Source organism: Microtus pennsylvanicus, chromosome 2 (genome assembly GCF_037038515.1).
Source record: "Microtus pennsylvanicus isolate mMicPen1 chromosome 2, mMicPen1.hap1, whole genome shotgun sequence".
NCBI lineage: Eukaryota > Metazoa > Chordata > Mammalia > Rodentia > Cricetidae > Microtus > Microtus pennsylvanicus.
This window is the reverse complement of record NC_134580.1, coordinates 114,752,300-114,772,778: the sequence shown is the minus strand read 5'-3', so window position 1 is coordinate 114,772,778 and position 20,479 is coordinate 114,752,300. Positions and strand designations below refer to the sequence as shown.

The 20,479-nt window shown below is 40.8% G+C and overlaps 1 protein-coding gene and 1 non-coding gene across 5 annotated transcripts in view; one reads left to right on the top strand and one right to left on the bottom strand.

The window, feature by feature from the left end:
- Positions 1–13,164, bottom strand: part of Slx4ip (SLX4 interacting protein) — a 161,482-nt gene extending 148,318 nt beyond the window's left edge. For 2 of the 4 annotated variants that reach the window (XM_075962305.1, XM_075962306.1), the window contains exons 1-2: positions 12,982–13,109; positions 1,443–1,500 (exon numbers count right to left, since the gene is read on the bottom strand). In XM_075962305.1, coding sequence (XP_075818420.1) covers positions 1,443–1,469 — 27 coding nt within the window. In that variant the 5' untranslated portion in view covers positions 1,470–1,500; positions 12,982–13,109. Of the gene's footprint in view, positions 1–1,442; positions 1,501–11,258; positions 11,322–12,981 lie in introns of all 4 variants that reach the window. The other 2 variants (XM_075962304.1, XM_075962303.1) reach the window with 2 other exon arrangements.
- On the top strand, positions 4,067–4,225 carry LOC142845338 (U1 spliceosomal RNA). Its single transcript, XR_012909897.1, has one exon. It is a non-coding gene; the product is annotated as a U1 spliceosomal RNA (small nuclear RNA).
- Positions 13,165–20,479: the final 7,315 nt, after the last annotated feature.

Below are 20,479 nucleotides of genomic sequence, written 5' to 3'. Positions count from 1 at the left end.
TATTGATTATTTGGAAATTTCATATAATACACCTCAATCACATTCACTTCCCAGTTCACCCCACCCCACACTCCCCACCCTTGTGACCATCCCAAAAACAAAAGAAGAAGAAAAAGAGAGAGAGAGAAAAAAAATCAAGTCCAACATAGCCAAACTCCCAGGTGCGGGCCCCTTAAAAAACCCAAGTCCTTCCCCACTGCCACCCCCTCCCGAAGCCACCCACTGTGAAGAGCTACTTCAGCTCCCCTGTCACAGTTTCTAAGAGTTCTCTTCAATGGCTTCGATTGTCATATGTACTTGTGTGTGTGCAAGGCAGGTGACAGGAAAACTTCCAAAAACTGGTTCTCTCCTGCCACCATGTGGGACTCAGGAATACTGAGGATCACACCCAGATAGTCAGGCTCTGTGCCAAGTGCCCTTACCTGCTGGCTTTGGGGTTTTTAATTGCTATGGAAGATAATGACCGTACTACACAGAACTGGCCAGGAGAACAGTCAAAATACATGAAAGTATCTGCAAGATCTCACACAGGATATTTATCAAGTCTTCCCCTGATCTTCAGTCACACAGTACCCTTTAACACTCTGTACCTAAGCTCTCAGATCTATTAATGGATAGAGAAGGCAAATTTAAAAGAGAAAAATGAAAGAAACCGATTGTTCTATTTCTTTTCTGATACTGTGATAACACTGTCCAAAGGCGACTTGGGAGAGGAGAAGTTTATTTTAGCTTACAGCCCCAGATCACAGCCCCTGGATGCAGGCAGTCAGGGCCTGAACTCAAGGCAGGAGCCTGAAGCAGAAACAATGGAGGACCCTGTGCTGGCTCACCCATTAGCTTTCTCACAGGCTTACTAACATGCTCAGGCTTACAGCACTTCTTACCTCACCTTCTCAGTCCAGGACCACCTGCCTCCGAACAGAGAGCTGCCCATAGTGGGCTGGGCCTCCCTTTATCAATAAATAAGACAATCCCCCCTCCCCTCCAATCAAATCTAGGCAACTCCTCACTGAGGCCCTCCACTGAGGACTCTCCTCTGTAAAGCTAACAATGAAAGCTCAGCAGGCAGCAGGCAGCAGGCAGCAGGCACACTCTCTCAGGCACCCAGATACAACAGCTTAGGCTGCTCCTTGGACATTAGCCTCAGAAGTCATGCCGCGGACACGCGATATAAATGATTAATATTAGCATTAGGGACAAAGTTTATGATTAAAAAGGATCCTACACAAAAGATTTTAAGCAAAGAATTCCTTAAATTTTAAAAATTATTAGTTATCTCACCGATCTCTTTTTAAAACGTTGATGTTAACAAACTTAAAATGTCCAAACCTCTAAACTTAAAGAGTAGAGATGAACTTAAAAATTCCAACTTTTAGTTAACACGGAACTCATACACAGGAGAGAGAGGGACATTTAAAAAGCAGCTGCTGAGCATGACTTACTTTAATGGCAAACTTCTTAGATGCCATGGTTTACTGATTTCCAAACGAGCTACAGAACCTGCACAGACAAAAAAAAAGGAAAGATACAGTTAGATATATAAAAAATCTCTCTTTGGGGGATGTTATATAGAAGGTCTGGTTAATAAAATATCATTAATAAGTATAAGATAAAATTTTCATTATAATTGTCCTTAATTAAAATATTATGCTAATATGGTAACCTAAAAACTGACAAGAAAAATGTACAAGCTCCGAGGGCTTCCCTTCAGTTGCCCACCTCATGTTTATAACCAAGTTGATTTGACCCCAGGAATGCAAAGGTGGCTTAACATCTGAAAAGCAATCAACAAAAATACCACATAATCAGAGAATTTGATTCACAGAATCCACAACAAAAGGAGAGAACCAACTCCTAAAAGTTGTCCTCTGACCTTCAAAAATTCTGTTGTGCACATGATCTCTCTCTCTCTCTCTCTCTCTCTCTCTCTCTCTCTCTCTCTCTCTCTCTCTCTCTCTCACACACACACACACACACACACCACAAACAATAACAACTAATAAAATTCTTTAAAAGAGAAAAAAACAGCTAAAATCATACATGATGAGTAATCATTTCTTCCCACTAAGATGAGCAAGGGGCAATGTCTTTCTTCTCTTGCTGCTTTTATTCAAAACTGTACTGAAAAGCAAATAGAGAAAGAAGAGAAAAAGGCATCCAGAAAAGGAAGAGATCAAACTACTTTATTCACAAATAACACGCTCCTGCATACAGAAAAGTCTTCCTTTCTCTTTCTCTTATTTCCCTCTCTCATCTGTCTCCCATCTTTTTCTCTTTTTTACACACACAAACACAAAGAACCTATTACAATTAGTAACTTTGAGAGAGCTGTGGAGTAACTGGATCACTAATTTAAAATCCACTGTATTTTGGTATGCCAGTAAAGAACAATACTAAATGTGAAATTAATGAAACAATTGCATTTCTGATAGCAGAAAGAAGATACAAAGAAATAAATATAAGTAAAGAAATATATTATTTGTACACTAAATACCATAAAACATTATTGAAAGAAACTAAAGAATGGGTTGAGTTAGCTCTGGGGCAGAGTGCTTGCCTAGCATGAGCAAGTCCCTACTGTCAATTGCTAGTGCCATAAGTCAAAGAAAAGTAAGTCTATGTAAATAAGAATATACTTCATGTTTACACTCATTAGGACATTAATACTATTAAGATACCAATCTCCGCCAAACTGATTCTACCAACTCAATGCAATCTATCAAATCCTAACTCTACAAAATTGAAAGCATATCCTAAAATATCTATGAGAATACAGGGCATATGCATACACAAAACAATCTTGAGAGACAACACAGACTTGTATGTCCCCATTTAAAAACTTAACACAAAATTGAAACCATCAACAAAGCATGGTACTTGCATTCAAGTATATAAACAAATCAACTGACTAAAATCAAGAATGCAAAAAATAGATCCTTTCTTATGGCCACATGATTTTCAACAAGGGTGTCAAACAATTTGATGGGGAAGAATTCTTCAACACTTGGTGGTGGGACAACACACAGAGAGCAATAAACTTTGTCCCTTCTATCACACTTCATACAAAAATTAACTCAAAGTGCATCAAATACCTAAATGTGAAAGCTAAAACTATAAAACTCTTAGAAGAAAACACAAATTATAAATTTTCATGATCACTTATTTAGGCAACAATTTTTTTATTTTGACATCTTATTGTTGATCTTCAAGTGTGGTGTATGTCCACACTCCTGTGGGTATATTCATGTGTGTGTGCATGCACATATGAGTGTTGTGGAATATTAGCTTAAGATGTATTACATTCATTTATGCTGTGGATTATTTGATTATATTCATGTATGCTGTGAATTATTTGTTTAATGATGCAAAGATGTGTTTCATTCTTTCATGTTGCATTTGTATAACTCTGTGAAGCTGTGTTACTTTGCCTGCCTAAAATACTCAATTGGTCTAATAAAGAGCTGAATGGCCAATAGCAAGGCAGGAGAGAGAAATAGGTGGGGCTATCAGGTAAAAAGAATAAATAGGGGGAAAAACCTAGGCTGTAGAGAAGAGGAAAGAGTGAGAAAGGAAAAAGAAGAGGAGGACACCAGGGGCCAGCCACAGAGTAAGAAGAAAGATATATAGAATTGTTGTGGAATAATCTTTCTGTATGCTGTGAATATGTATTGTGCTCATTGGCTAATAAAGCTGATTTGGCCTATAGCAGGCAGAATAAGGTTAGGCGAGAAAACCAAATTGAAAATACAGAGAGGAAAAGGGGTGGAGTCAAGAAAGAGATGAGCCAAGAAAAGCAAGATGCTAGAGTACAGGTAAAGCCACAAGCCCTGTGACAAAATGTAGATTAATAGAAATGAGTTAATTTAAGTTATAAGAGTTAGTTAGCACTAAGCCTGAGCTATAGGCCAAGCATTCTGTAATCAGTATAACCTTTTGTGTATTTATTTGTGACTGGCCAGATAGTTGGGACAAAACAAAAGCTCTGCCTTCATTTACATAGAATAAAAAAATAAAAAGCCCAGAGGCAAAACATAATTAAGGAAAAAAGGGATAATTTAAGTTGTTAAAGTTGTCCTGGCTGGGGAGATACCATGATCACCAAGGTGGTTTTCCCAGGATGAGGCTTATTCATTGTACTCCAGATGTGCTGAAAACTGCGATTTCCCTAAATGCAGGAAACTCAACTGCATAATTTGTGGTAGTAGGGGATTTTGTTTGCACAAGAAAAGAAAGAAAGAAAGGAAGGAAGGAAGGAAGGAAGGAAGGAAGGAAGGAAGGAAGGAAGGAAGGAAGGAAGGAAGCTGGGTGGTGGTGGCGCACGCCTTTAATCCCAACACTCGAGAGGCAGAGGCAGGTGTATCTCTGTGAGTTTGAGACCAGCCTGGTCTACAAGAGCTAGTTCCAGGACAGGAACCAAAAGCTACGGAGAAACCCTGTCTCAAAAAATCAAAAAAAAAAAAAAAGAAGGAGGGAGGGAGGAAGGGAGGGAAGGAGAAAGGAAGAAAGGAGAAGGGAAGGGAAGGAAGGAAGGAAAATGTCTAGAAACAAGTCAAACTAAGGCTAGACAGTCAAAAGGAAGAATAAGTCACCATGTATTTACTTGGTAGCTGGGAGGCAGGTCCCCAAAGAGTATAAAAATGAACTACTTGGGGGTACATGAGTATAAAGGCAAAAAAAAAAAATTAACAATTTTGGAGGCTGGATATGTAGTTTATTATAACCTGGAATTAACACTGTAAAAACAAAAAAGCAATTTAAACTTCTCTCCCAAATATGAGAAAGCATTTACAATTCACATAGCCTTCAAAAAAATTGATATTTAGGAGTCATAAAGAACTCTCAAAATTCAACAATCAAAAAATATCAAACAATCCCATCAGAAGTGAGAACTGAACAAAAGCATAGAAGGCAGTCAACATGTGAAACCACAATCAACATCGTTAGCTATCAAGGAAATGGAAATAAAACCTTAAGGAATCACTACATACTCACCAGGACATTAAATAAAAAAATAAACTCAGTAACAGGACCAAATGCTAGCGATGACATGCCACGTCAGTGCAGTAGCACCACTCTGGAAGACAGCTTGGTAGTTTCTTATAACTCTAAGCACACACTTAACATACAGCCCAAAATGGCACTCCTGAGACTGTGTGTCAGGGAAATAGTCCCACAGTAAGACAGGAAGAAACTGGGTATTTGCAATACATAAAGGGCTAACGGTGTAATATGCCATGAGACTTTACTCAGTCATAGGAAGGGATGAGAGACTGATATGCTTTTTTATTTAAGCATAGAATAAGGAAAGAGGTTTTTAACTAAGAAAAAAGTGCACTCCAACTAAAAGAATGCTCGCTTTGGTCACATTAAAATAATACTTTCTGCCGGGCGGTGGTGGCGCACGCCTTTAATCCTAGCACTTGGGAGGCAGAGGCAGACAGATCTCTGTGAGTTCCAGGCCAGCCTGGTCTACAGAGCGAGTTCCAGGACAACCAAGCTTACGCAGTGAAAGACAGAAAGCTGAAGATGTACTTGGAGGTATACACAAGAGGACTGGAGGCTGAGGTCATCCTTGGCTATCTAGAAGTCTGAGGACAGCCTGGACTAGAGACCTTGACCAGGACATAAATAAATATTACCCAACATAAAGTACTTTGTGATAGCAGCCCACACATACTAACACATGTCAATGCCAAGAGTTCTGAACCCCAAAAAGAGTATTATCCTGATGGTGCCCCACAATTACTGCCTCTTAAGAGAACTACTTGGTATCTCATTCTCAATTCTCAGTATTTAGATAACGAACACCACCCACTACGAGGGGGGTGTGACAGGGAAGCCAGTACTCAAAATGGCTAGGCTTTGCACAGCATCACAAGCCTCTGACTAGAATCCTTGCCCACCCTCCTTTCCAGAACCAACCTCCTTGACACCTGCACTGACTTCACCCAAACAGCCCTTGGCAAACGTCCTTGATTATGGATCTCTAGGTACTTCTACCTCCTCCCACGCTGTACAGAACTGATGTTCTCTCCCTATCATCCAACGCCCAACAGCGGCACCACAGGCTCCTTGGAGCCTGTCATGACTATTTAGACTGAAGTGTTTCTCTCTCGGCCAGTTAAGCTTCTACCTCATACTCAGCTCACTAGCCTCCACGCCACCCTGGTCCTTAGAGCATCTCCTCTGCCTAACCGGAAGTTCCCAGGGACAAAGTCTTTTCAGGTCCTTCTTAATAGCTGAGCCATCACACAGATATACAACAGAATTTGTTTAATCAATGCTTCTGTCCTCTAACAGTCAGCTGCTATAGGCTATTAGTATATTTTACATTTACACCCATTTATCCAATGAAACTTTATTGTCTCCAATCCCAAATTTTCCATTAAATCTTTTACATGGAAGGCAAAGTACTCTGAACAGATGTTTAGAAACAAGCAGTGTAATAAATACTGAATACTTAATGCATCAGACAAAGTTGAAAGAGCTGTGATTAATACATAGATCCTAATGTTTTATGCTGGGAATAATGTACAATGAGGCCAGGAATGTAGCTCAGGGTTTGCCTTACATGTTCAAGTCTTTGAATTCAATCCTTAGTTATAAAACAGTGAACCAGCACAAGTAAGTAAATAAGCAAATCTAAATTTAAAAATGAAATGGACAACAGTTGAAATTTAGTCCACTTCAGTGTAGCCTTTTGTTGTTAAAAATACTGATTTCTAACATTCATTTGAATAGAAAAGATATTAGCCTTGGAATTAAGTTTTAAATTTCCAAACCACTTTTCTGCAAGAAAAGAAAGCTCAGTGCTTAGGGTTTCAAGCACTAATGTAAAACAACAACAACAAAAAAAAAAACCCACCTTGCTAAAGAGCTATCTATTAAAGTCTAAAGTCGTTGGCATTTTTATTTTGTTGACTAGTGTTATGAAATCCAGGACAATCTCCAAAAAGATGTATTTTCCAAGTACATGGAAACCATACATTTTACATAAGCCTGTAGGGAAGCTGCAGCACAACATAAATCTTACAAACACGACCGTCTGTCCTCTCTTCTGCATTCCTGGGCACACTGTCTCTAAACTGGACACAAGCATTCCTTCACAAAATGGATACTTGGATAACATGTGACCCCAACAAAACTCATGCACTTGAATGTGTAGCTGACACGGAGGCAGACAGCCTAAGATGTTTAGGGAAATTAATTTGGGGAAGGAATAGAAGCAGATTAGACAATATCACATGATTTTCCTGTCATTTAAATACAGAGCAGAGATAAACTCAAAGAAAGAAAGTCAGTGACCTTCTAGATTATTCTGTGGGAAAATCTAGGGCAACGTGAAATCCCCATTTGTCTTTCTTTCAGGATTTCTGGCCTGTGTGACCAGCTTTTGAAAGCAGTTGCCTCAATTTAAAAGGCCAAATATTAACTCTAGCCTCCTAACCTCTCCACTTCAATTTTCACTGAAGAAATTATTGTGCTTCTATCATCTTCCTAAAAAGCTCTCTAGCTATGGAAGGAGAACAGAAAATAGTAAGGGCCCTAGGATTTCTGCCACTACAACTGTAATTAAACGTGAGAAATCATAGCTGTTGCCCACCAACACACCACTGTTGTTATTAAACTGATACCTAGGAACAAACTGTAGTAAAAGGTCAAAAAGTGACAGATGACCAAAAGTCCTACTAGTGACAACTTAGATAAAGGTTAAAAGGAAACCTCAGCACAAAAAAGAATTAGATGTTCCTATGACTTGGGGTGGGGTGCCGCAACCTTGAATGCCTAGTATGCTCATAAAAACAAATCAAAACAAGCATCAACAATGGAAAAAGAACCATTCAAACAACAAAATCTGACTATTTTTCTTTCCTTTACGAAATGTACAGATGTTGAAACACTGTAACAAGATCAATTCCAATTACTGATTCTACTTTTCTGTAACTTTGCTGTCACGCCAATCATATGACACAAGACCTATGTCTCCACTTCCTGCTGAGTCTTCAGGCCAGTCAACCCTGCATGGGATGCTGCGCTGACAGTCAGATCTATTTATCATCTGATTCCTTATCAGAAGCACACATAAACATCCTCATGCACTCTAGTAATGACTTGAGACTCTCACTTCTGCCTTTTCGGATGGCCTGAGACCATTCAACTCCTCTGTGTCTCTGGATCTCTTCTTCATGAAACAGGACAGTCATTGGGCTCTGAGCAGTGGTATGTCATCACTTGGCTCTGTGCCTGAATCTCAGTGAATGATTAGTCTTAAATACACCCAAGAACGTACAAGTGGACACCATGCAATTTACTTTAGAACCTAAAATCCATTCTGATAATTGCTGTTTCCCATTCACCTTCACTGAAAACAATCAAACAAAAGAAAAGGCATTCTGAATATCATCAATACTCTTCTTAAAATCTAATCTTTTGGTGCAAAAATTGTATCACTGGAGAATATATCATTGTTTCACTGGCTGCTAAGGGTTGAAGAACAGATGTACATAAGGGATAGTTGGAGAAACTGGGTGGGAGCGCGTGGGTAGAGATAGATCTGGTCCATATCCCGATTTCAGTGGGGGTTACATAACTCCACAGGAATCAAAACTCAAGATACTAAACCAAGAAAGATTTTCTTTTTATGCCTGACTATTTAAACTGTTTTTAATTACAAAACATCAATGTTTTCTAGAGAACAAATCAAAACAGTGACGTGAATTAACTTTTCTATCCAAGATATTTTTAACAGCTGCATTTCGTATAACCCCCATAGTAACATAAATCAAATTCAATTTTAAGCCAGCTTTGACTTATTCTAACATAATGTGTCAGTACTACTAAAAGCAACTGATGGACCATTCTTCCCTAAGAAAAACACTAAACCTTAATACATAAGCGGCATTCTCCATCTCCTGACAAATGGGAGCTCTGGGATGTCTCTGGCTTGGCTTTACAAATCTATACTTTGTAGAATCTCATGACTCTCAGTTGTAGATGGACTATTCTCCAAAATCCTCAAAGCAATATATTCATACTAACCTTTAAAGATTTAAGGCAGATTAAATGATTAGACATATACAGATCAAGAGACAACAATCCTGAGGCTGGAAAGATGGCTCAGCAGTAAGAGTTCTTGTAGCTCTTGCATTGGACATAAGTCAGTACACAACCATCTGCAGCACGGGTTCCAGGAGACCCAACCCCCTCTCCCGAGCACTACAGCTACCTGCACTAATATACACATACCCACACAGAGACACATATGTATACACACGATTTAAAAATTATTAGAAATAAATAATCCAGGTGGACAAAGCCTGTGCTCCTAGCTACTCCAGAGACTGACAGAGAGGAACTGGAAGTTCACAGTTAGCCTGGGCAACTTAGCAAGACTCCGTTTCAAAACTAAAGTGCAGGAGAGGAGTAGCTAGAATAACAGCTCAGTGGTCAAGCATTTGCCTGGTAAGTGAAATGTTCAATCCTGAAAACTTATTTAAAACACACACACACACATGCACACGCGCACACACACACACACACACACACACACACACAGTTTCATGTTAGACCCAGGACCAGAGCACGATAGGCAAGAACTCTACCACTGAGATACACTTCTAGCACCGTATTTTGCATTTTAAAAATGTTGTATTTCAGAGTTGGAGAGATGGCTCAGTGGTTAAGAGCACTGGCAGTTCTTTCAGAGGACCTGGGTTCAATTCCCCACACCCACATGGCAGCTCACAACTGCCTGTAACTCTACCTCCAGAGGATCTGACAGCCTCACAAAATACCAATGCACATACATAAAAATAAATAAGGAATTTAAAAAATGTCATATTTCATTCATAAGAAGTTAAGGCATAAATTATATAAAAGACAAGTAAAATAACAACACAAAATGTTTTGCCACTATCCTCTTCTGGTTTCATTGTATATAGTAAGCATTAAAAACTAGGGTTTTTTTTTTTCAATTTAAATAAGCTGGAAAACAAAACTACGTGAAATTGAGCACGAAAACAAAAATCCCAATGGTTATCCACTAGTGAATGATACACATGATTATGTAGCCACACTTGATAAGTCAGCAATTCAAACAAGCTGAAGAGTCTGTGGGTTTAGCTCTGTGATAAAGCACTTGCCTAAAAAGCACAAAGCCCTAACTTCAATCTCCAGCACAAAAGAAAAAAAAATAAATGGAAGGAAAAAAAAAAGAAATGAGCTATTAACATATATAACAGCATAAATATATTGCTATATATAACAAAGATCATATTAAAAATAGCTATACATACCCCCGAATAAAAACATCTGGTACAAGGCTTCTTTGAGATAAGAATCTATAAAATGTTTATTTATTTATATTATATATAGGTTAGCAATTGCTTAGAAAAGAGCAGCTCAAGGAATTACCAAGGAACCAGACCAATTATTGAAGGTGATGGTTATGTTAACTATATGACTGTGATACACCAGCATAAATGTGTAGAACATACCTCCCTGTATACTTTAAATGGATGTTGCTATTTGCACCGCAATTTTATCTCAATAAAGCTATGTTTACGAGGTCTTTTCGTTTAAAAAGTTATTTGAAAATCATCTTCCTGGCCTGGAAAAATGGATTTAGAGCACCCTCTTTTTCTTTTTCTTTTTTTTTTTTTTGGTTTTTCAAGACAGGGTTTCTCTGTGGTTTTGGAGCCTGTCCTGGAACGAGCTCTGTAGACCAGGCTGGTCTTGAACTCACAGAGATCCGCCTGCCTCTGCCTCCCAAGTGCTGGGATTAAAGGCGTGCGCCACCACCACCCGGGTTGAGCACCCTCTTTTTCAAATGGATGAACACAGTGGAAAGCCAAAGAATTTCAGTCATTGGACTGTGTAAACAAAAATCTTAATAACCCAAAGATTGATTTATAATATAATATAAACATCTACAGCTAATATCTTCATAGCTGTTACTATGTGCCAGGTACTTCTTCTAAAAATATGTACTATTTTTAATTATGGATATAGGAGTATGCCTGTGTGTGGGTATGTTCGTGGGAGGGTAGACACCTATTGAAGTCAAACACCATGGATCCCCCAAGAAGTTGGCGTTAAAGGCAATTGTAAACTGCCTGGTATAGACGCTGGGAACTACACTCAAGTTCTCTAGAACAGCACACAGCTCCTAACTGCTGAGCCATCCCTCCAGTTCATGCCTGGTACTTCTAAAAAGCATGTTTCTGGTATTAACTTAGCTAACTCTCACACAGTTCTACCTTACAAGTTACAAAACTGAAGCACAAGGGTAGACGATGTCTGTAAGATTCCAGAGCGTGGAGCTGGAAAGTGGAGAAGGCAGGATGTGAGGCCAGGACAGACAGTTTCAGATCAGATTTTCTTAACCACCCCTCAATATCCCATGCAGTGTTTAAACTGTGGACAATCAATACTGCAGTGTAATGAAGTTCACCTTCACAGTGATAAAACATGCATCTCCACGATGGAAACATCCACGCGAGACTCATGAGAACAAGAGACTTCCATTCTTGTTTCCCACTTAATACACTGAGTAAAAAAGACACACAGTGATCAATGACAGCGACGCTGACTGGCAATATAACTAGTGTAACGTAACCAATCACTGGGAAGTTGACTGGCAGGGTAGCTAGTGTAAGGTAACCAATCACTGGGCAGTTGACTGGCAAGGTAACTAGTCACTGGGAAGATGGTTCACCAAACTCCCAATCTGATATTCCTCTTCAAAATCCTAAGTATTTTAAGGAAAGTCCTGGGGGTGGGAGGTGGGGGGAAACACCACACTCTTACTCATAACAGCATGAAAAATATAAACATCACTTTCAGTGCCATCAAATACCTTAGTAGCACTTCGATTTCTCCCAGAGTCTGGATTTCTGTCTATAACCAGTCTCAAGTCAGGTTTAGAAGCCTCCCAGGTGACTGCCATGGGCAGCCAAGTCTGAGAATTCCTGATTTTGATTTCTCAGTAAAGGAAGACACAGAAGAAAACCTGGGGCTACAGAAAGTCACTGTAAGCCACAACCCAAATTTCCAAGTCAACATCACACTGTGCCAACATGCAACTTCTAATCATTCAAAGTAAACTCCCAGATGGTGCTGACCTGGCTGGTAGATGACCAGACCGAACAAGGCCATAGTAAGTCGAACATGAGCCAACTAGTTTACAATTATGGCTACATACAACACCCAAGAAATAGGAGAAGCAAGAACCTATTAAGCTGCTTGTCCAGTAGTGCTAAGAACTATAGAATACTGTGTTCCTGGTCCCAGCTTGGTAGTTGGCAAGGATATTGAATGAGAGCCCCAAGAAAGGGTTGAGTGGTTGTTTTTTTTTTTATTTTTAATTGTTCTTTGCTTTCTATAGCACAAAGTTAGTTAAGTATTGAACAAAGGCATTGACTGAGTGAATGAATGAATGAACGAACGAACGAACGAACGAACGAACGAACAGAATCCCTAAATCACATCTTAAAATTTTCTGAGAATGCGGGCAGTGGTAGTGCCCGCCTGTAATTCCAGGACTTGGGAAGCAGAGGCAGGCGAATCTCTTTGAGTTAGACGTCAGCCTGGTCTACATGGCAAGTTCCACAACAGTCAGAGTTGTTACACAAGAAACCTTGTCTCAAGGGGGAAAAAAATCTCTGAAGGCTATATTTTACATCTATGGACATAGACAGCTGTAATTTCATACACATTGCTGTCCCGTCCGTTTGGCACTTTTATTCGCGAGAAATTCCCTCAACATTATTTTCATTTTAAGTATCAGTCTTTTTGCACCCTGATGTTTAACAATTTTTCAGCACTCGGAGTGTTTTCAAAAAGTAACGAAGAGAAAAGGCCTAAGAGGAAGATTGTGGAAAGTATCGAAATCAAAACAAAAACACGCAATGGTATAGAAAATGGGCTAACAGTTCAGTGCAGCTGAGGGAACTGCTAGATGCCAGAGTATCATGCTCTTACCTATGCTGGTGGCGGGAGGTGGGTTCGGGCTTTTTATGTTTTGTTACTGTCCAGGGTCACTGGTGGACTAGTACCTGGATGTGGAAACTCACACCAAAAAGGCGGCAGGCAAAGCCTCGGAGGCTTTGGCTCACTTCCCTTTCCCTGTGTCGCCCCGCGCGTTTGAGAATGCAGCCACCGCCCAAACACAAGATGGCGAGACCGGCTTCACGGGGGCTGGAAGCCAGTGCCAGGACCTAAGATGATGGCAAAACGCTTGTCAAGGTAGCGGGATAACCGGAAGAATCTGCCCAAACGAAAAATGGCTCCCGTTACTGACCTCAAAGCTTTTTAAAGAGACCAAAATAAAAATGGCGGCAGAAGCGGGCTGTTTAGAGGCTGGGCATGCCATGAATACGATTGGCAGATAACGAACCACTGTAATCCAATGATACGTAGTGATAGACAGGGAAAAAAAAAACCGTAGTGTTTCTATGGTATCGCAAAACTACACGGTGAGGTGTGAAAAATATTTTGATGAGAAAGGTTGAGAAACAAAGGTGGCTTTCACAATGCCAGAGAAAAGCTAATTGAAAGTATGCTTCAACATAACGTCATAATAGTTCGGGTGGCCAGAGAGAGCAAAAGATTATCCCCAAAGTAGAAAAAATAACGGCATGAGCACGGAATTTAACCAGTCAGTGCCGGCACTGAGCTGGAGACTTTACACTTCTGCATAAATGGACACCAAGTCTGGGCGGAAGCTTCCTGCCCGGCGTCCTGCACTGACTGCGCATGCCTGCTCTCCGACGTCCCTCGGGGACCGTAGGGCGGGGCCACGTTCTGCACGCTGAGAGAGGAGGGAATTGAGGCGGAGTGACAAAAGAAGGCGCTTTTTGATTGGTCGGAGGCCGAAAAGCGGCCAAGCAGGGTGACTTCTTCATTCATTCCAGAAATACCTGGCAAAAAAGCGGAAGGTCGCAGAGTCTGTCGCCGCCTTGATGCTGCGATGCGCTTTTATAAACGTTTTCACTTTCGGTAGTTTGCAGAGACAAAGACACTCGGGGACGGCCGCAGTTCGCATTCGCCGGAGAGTCCAGCAAATACCGGAAGAGAGGGCGGGACTCGCGGAGCTGCGCATGCCCCTTCCTGTCTCTCTGGGCCAAGGGAGCGGGAGTCCGTAGCGTGTGTGCTTTCCTAGCCCGGGTCTGCGCTCCGGTGGCGGCGACGGCGGCTTGGCCGCGAGGTGCAGCTGCTGGTGGGCAGGTGAGAGCGCCCGAGCCGCCAGTGGAGAAGCCACCGTGCGCTCCCGCTGCGAGTCCCCACACACGCGAAGGTCGAGGGTGGCCTCGGCCAAGGGTATTTGGGGGCGGGGATACCCGGAGGCTGCTGGCCACGGAGAGCCCCAAGGCCGGCTTTGAAAGTTGTTTCAGGACGTGATTATCCTATGATTGTGCGAGTGTGGGTAGCCAGGAGTGTCCAGTACCAGGTAGAGTTGGAATAAAGCTTCCTAGAGTCACCTGTGAGGTGAACTGGACGGAGGTCACCTGCGCTGTCGCTTTCCGTCTGCAGCCCGAAACTTGAGTAACTCCTTCACGGGGAGGGTGCCGGTACACCCGGGGCTGTCGGGACGTGGGGGCGTCCCCGAAACGCCACACTGGAGCATAGAGCTGGTAGCATTGTCGTGTCAACTTTGAGAAAGCAGAAACAGCACTCGGACTTGTGACTATATATTGGAGGTCCAAGCACATCTGACATGAGCGGAGGTTATGTTCATCCTCCTGGATCCTTTTTGATGTTCGAGGGAAAATGTTTTTGATTAATACTGTCTGCTTTTGCGATGTGTGTATGTGTATGTGACAGTATTGCATATATCAGTGATCTGGACTGGGAGGGTTCTTCCCACCATTCTAAGAATAACAGTTTAGTGATAAGTCCTAGAGAGTAATGAAGAGGGGGAGGAAAGCCGAGTTTTAGATTAAGTGCTTAGAGCAAGGCTCTCCGGAGAGCGGACACCCTAAAGAAGAGTTGAAGCTCAAGAATTGTGAAAGAAATGCCAGGCCCATAATACTACAAGAACCAGATATTGAATCTCTTTCCCCCCTCTCTTTTGGTTTTTCGAGAGAGGTTTTATCTGTGTAGCCCTGGCTGTCCTGAAACTGAAGACCAGGCTGGCCTCAAACTCAGGGAGCTCCTCCTGCCTCTGCTTCTAGAGTGCTGGTATTAAAGGTGTGCACCATCACTGCCCAGCTCAGATATTGAATCTTTAAGATAAACTTTACTTATTGTTGCTGACAACTTGAGAAAGCAGAGCATTGACACCCTGGGGAAATAAACCACCTAAACTGCTTAAAACAAGCCCCTACTCCTTCCCTATCCTAATGAGCCACCCTGTGAGGACTAAGAAAGCGAGATTCCCTAGTAACTGTGCTACAGTGAGAATAAAGTAGAGGAACAAAACAAGGAGCTGTTAACTAATCGTGAATATTGACTGGAAAACACTGGGATTAATTCAGAGGAAACAGAGAAGTGTGGTTTTGAAAAATCAGGAGACTTGTGTTGTAGACTCTTAGTTTTAATGATGCAAAGATGTGTTACATTTGTTTATGCTGCAGAATATTTCTATGTAAAGTTGTTGCATTTGTTTAACTAGGCAAAGATGTGCTACATTTGTTTATGCTATATTTGTTTAATTATGTAAAGATGTGTTACTCTTTTTACCTTGCCTGCCTAAGGCGCCTGATTGGTCTAATTAAAAAAAAACTGAACAGCCAGTATCTAGGTAGTAGAGGGATAGGTGGAACTGTTAGGCAGAGAGAATAAGGAAGAAGAGAGAACAAGGGAGAAAGAGGAAACCTGGGGCCAGCTAGGCAGCCACCAGCCAGACATGGAGAGTAAAACATACAGAACGAAAGGTAAATAAGTCCCAAAGCAAAGCATAGGTGAAGAGAAACAGTTTAATTAAAGTTATAAGAGCTAGTGGGACAAGCATAAGCTTAAGCCAAGCATTCATACCTAATTATAAATTTCTGTGTCGTGATTTCGGAGCTGGTTGGTGGCCCAAAAGAAAGCCTGCTACAGACTTGAATTAGGTCTTTTGTTTTTGCTCCTATAAGGTGTTCAATCATAGATTATTAAAATCACCACCTTCTAAATTTGGTCTTGGCTTGGAGGACAAGCACCGTTTTTTATTCACCGTGGTAGTTTCCCTAGTCTAGCAGTATTGCCAGCATGTGTGGACAGTCAGGGACATTTGAATAAAAGTAACTCCACGTATACCTCAAGTGAAAATTGACATGAATAGTGGAGACATTTAGATCAATCCAGTATTCTCCTAATTTTGTAAACTATAAGCAAAAGATTAGATACATGATCCCATTGCCCAAGCAGGCGTTTCTGGAGGGGCTACTTTCATGTATTAGAAGTCATGCTGATGCACCAGTAACAGCTGCAATGTATCCAGCACTTACCCATGCTCACACTATAGTGTTGTAAATATGTATGATAATTTTTATAATGTGATAGGCTATGAGATTAAGGCAGGAACCAATTTTCCCAAGATGTTAATTGGTTTGTGATGAAGGTTTAAGGACGTTTGCTCAAAGCCTTTGTTCTTGTCCAACATTCTGAAGTGCAGATCAGGTATCAGGACTGTCACCTGGTCACTAACTTTATTAACTGTCACCAGAGAAGCATACGTGGCATCTACTCTGTGTTTGCTGCTTTTCTGTGCTTGACAAGTTCTCTTATTTCCTTCACAGCTTACCTGACTTACACACTCCACTGATAGCAATCTTGTAACTTCTTACATTCTGAGTATAGGCACAACACCTCACCCCACCTCCAAATAAGAGCTCTTGAAACCATAAAACCTGTTCTTGAGAATCTGGATATTTTTAGCTTTTGTCTAGCATCCATGAATTGGGGGCGAGCCTGGGTTATATATGACACTGTCTCGAAAAAAAGCTGGGGGGCATCCTCCCTTTTCAGATGACCAAATAAGACTGCTAATAAAACTATCTGTACAGAGTTGAGGCTGTTTCTGGCATGTTAATTTCAACACAATTGGAAGTCATCGTTACTCTCTGCCAGTGGTAGGGACAAGAAGTGGCTTCCTAAGGCAGTGTACTTACAAAGAGGATCCAGGGAAGATTTGAACCCCAAGCGTAGGAGTCCAAAGCTCATTCCCTTAAGTCACTGCTTTATGATACATTCTTACTAACCTGACTTACTCTAGTCTTGAAAAACCAGTCAGTAGAAACTAAATCTTGATGGCCTTTGTGTATTTTTATGAGATTATACTTTGACCCTGTAGTCTAAAGTGTCCATGCAGTCTTGCAGGCAAACAGAAACATGGCTTCCCATTTCTCTGTGTATGCTTAGGAGTACAGAAGCTTTTGGAGGTCACTCACACAGTAGCTCTCCAACTTCAGCTTTAGGACTTCCTGGGAATTGTAAATGTTTCTAGACACCACCCTGGAGTTTCTACTTCATAGGTCAGGGCAGTCTGAGAATTTACCTTTCTTTCTTTCTTTCTTTCTTTCTTTCTTTTTTTTTTTTTTTTTTTTTTTTTTTTTTGGTTTTTCGAGACAGGGTTTCTCTGTGGTTTTGGAGCCTGTCCTGGAACTAGCTCTTGTAGACCAGGCTGGTCTCGAACTCACAGAGATCCGCCTGTCTCTGCCTCCCGAGTGCTGGGATTAAAGGCGTGCGCCACCACCGCCCGGCTCTTTCTTTCTTTCTTTCTTTCTTTCTTTCTTTCTTTCTTTCTTTCATTATGGTTTTTCGAGACAGGATTTCTCTGTACCTTTGGAGCCTGTCCTGGAACTAGCTCTTGTAGACCAGACTGGCCTCGAACTCTTCTGCCTCCCGAGTGTTGGGATTAAAGGCGTGCGCCACCACCACGCAGGGAGAATTTACATTTCTGCTAAGTTCTCAGGTGATGACTAGTGCTACTGATGATGGGACCACAAAAGAAGAAAGTCATTTACAGATCATGAGGGTCTGGGCTATGGGTTTGTTTTTTTTTTTTTTTTTGGGCGGGGGGGGGGGCATGTGAAACAGCAAGACATGGTGACTGGCTTGAAAAGTGAGGAGGGTAGAATACATCATATCCAGTTCTCAGAGTTTACTAGCTTAATATAAGAAAATTTTAACCTGATTTTGTTTTTAATTATGTTTATATGTGTGTGTGTGTGTGTGCTTGTTGGGATATGTGCAATGAGTGCAGGTGCCCTCCGGCCTGAAGAAGGTATTCAATCCGCCAGAACTAGAGTTACATACAAGTACTTGCGAGCTACCTATGAGGGTGCTGGGACCTGAATTCAGTCCTCTTCAAGACCCATCCTTCCCTCCATATTTTTCTTTCCCTGCCCACCTCCAAAAACAAAATCCAGACATAACAGCAGTTCGGCAAGAAAAAAGGATTTTGTTACTATTGTTGACTCATTGATTTGCCTTTATTTGTTTTTATTAGTTTTGAGATAGAGTTTCATATAGCCCGGGCTGTTTGCTATTTTGCTGAAGGATGGATGCCCTTGAACAATGCTATCTCTTGTGATTCCTAGTTCTAAGATTATAGGCTTTGGTTTTTTATAGTGGAGAAAAATGGTCACGAGCATGCAGAGGAAGATGACCCTTAGAAGTGGTAGGTGAAAACAGAAGAGAGGGACCAATGTGTTAGAGCTGACAGTGTGGTGGCAAATGAGACTGGACCACAGGTAACTGTTCCCTTATTTTAGACAGTAGGAAGGTTAAGATGAGAGTTGGAATGAGGACATTTATTTAAAGTGGACAAGAAATTCAGGGTATTAATATCCTATCCCGTAACTATCATTCTCTAGACAATAAGTTATTTACAGAAGCAAAAGTAGAATGAAATGAAAATCTCAAAAACCAATGAAGAGTAGAAATTTACCCTTTGAAAATTAGCAGATTGGGACAGAGAGCCAAGCAACTGGATATTTAATCTAGAGCAGTCCACGTGATTTCCAACCCCTCTCCCCCACCAGTCCCAAAGTCAGATGATAATCAGGATAATTATAATTCAGATACAATATCTGGTGGTAATCAGGAAAAGCAGTGAAAGGACGGATTGGGAGACCTCAGAGACTTCTAATCCACCATATTCTTCCTGGCGAATCGCAGACTGCCGGGAGCTTGTCACCTCACAGCCACTCAGTTAATAACACCATCTTGTAAGGGTTTCAGTGTTGTCTGCTTTTCCTTATAAATACACTGAATGGTAAAGATTAGAAAAGACCGTAAAATTCTCATAATGTATCAACTTTTAACATTTGCTGAAAAAAGATGAATTTCCTGACTTAGATGTTGATTGAGTGAAGGAGTAGGATTATGTGGAGTGGAAACTGTAGAACTCGGTTGTGAACCATTGGTTCATCAGGAGTTGAAGTTTGGGGTGTGTGTTTTACAAGACTAGAAAAGTCTAATAAAATTGGTGCCATTTTAAGAGATATGTCTAGAAAATGTGCGGAAAGGCACTCTTTACCATTCTGGGCAGGCTAGGCATGAGAACAATATGCATTTATTTTCTTTAAACCTGTACATATGAGGCATCTTGTGGTGTTTTGATAATGTATGTGTTACACAATGAATTAGGTTGAACATAGCTGTCTCTTCAAAGGTTATTTTTTTATGATGAAAACTTTCAGAATCCTTTCCTCTAGGCTTTTTGCAGTTGTACCTGGTGCCTACACTGAGGACCAAGCTTGAACTGTTGTTTAAATTGAAAATAACAAGGACTACTTTTACAAAGACTAAATTTTTAAAAGAATTATTCAAGTCAATATTTGGAATTCAGAAATTCAATATCCAACACCAACATTTTCATTAAAGACATGAAGTTATTTAACTAACAAACATCCTAAACACAAGATCTGGGTTAGTTAATTTTAGCATCCTAGCTGATGTTCTCTCTATGACTATGTTGCACTTTGTGCAAGCGTTGTTTTTCATGTATTTTAAGCAGAATGAACTCCTTACACTGTGCCTAAAAAAAGCACCAGCAGATGGCGCCCAGGAAGCCTCAAAGGCAAAATACAAATCTCCTGTTTAAAAAATTAAAATTTATATTAAAAAGGTCTGTATTCAAATTGTTAATGAAAAATAACCACATAATTATTTTAATGCACAGAAATAGGATAGTCTAATATATCTTTCTAGAACCCAAGTGTTTGGGATATTTTTTCTTCCTCCTTCTGCCACCAAGAAGTCTTTTAGCTTGGGATATAACAATTGCAGAAAACCTAACGAAAGTCTTCCTGGGAAAGACTTTTAAGATCTTTTACTACAGAAGAGAAGAGAGGGTAATTGCCATCATTCATAGAAATAAAATAAATTTAAAAAATGGGGTCTGTATCTCATTCCTTTCCTTTTGTACCCTTAGATGTAGTTAGCCACATACTATAGCAAGGTAGAAGTATATCTGTTCGTTCCGCCTTGCTCTTCTGTAGTAAGAACAAGCTTAGGTAATGTAGCTGATCTAAACCGAATGAATGATAGA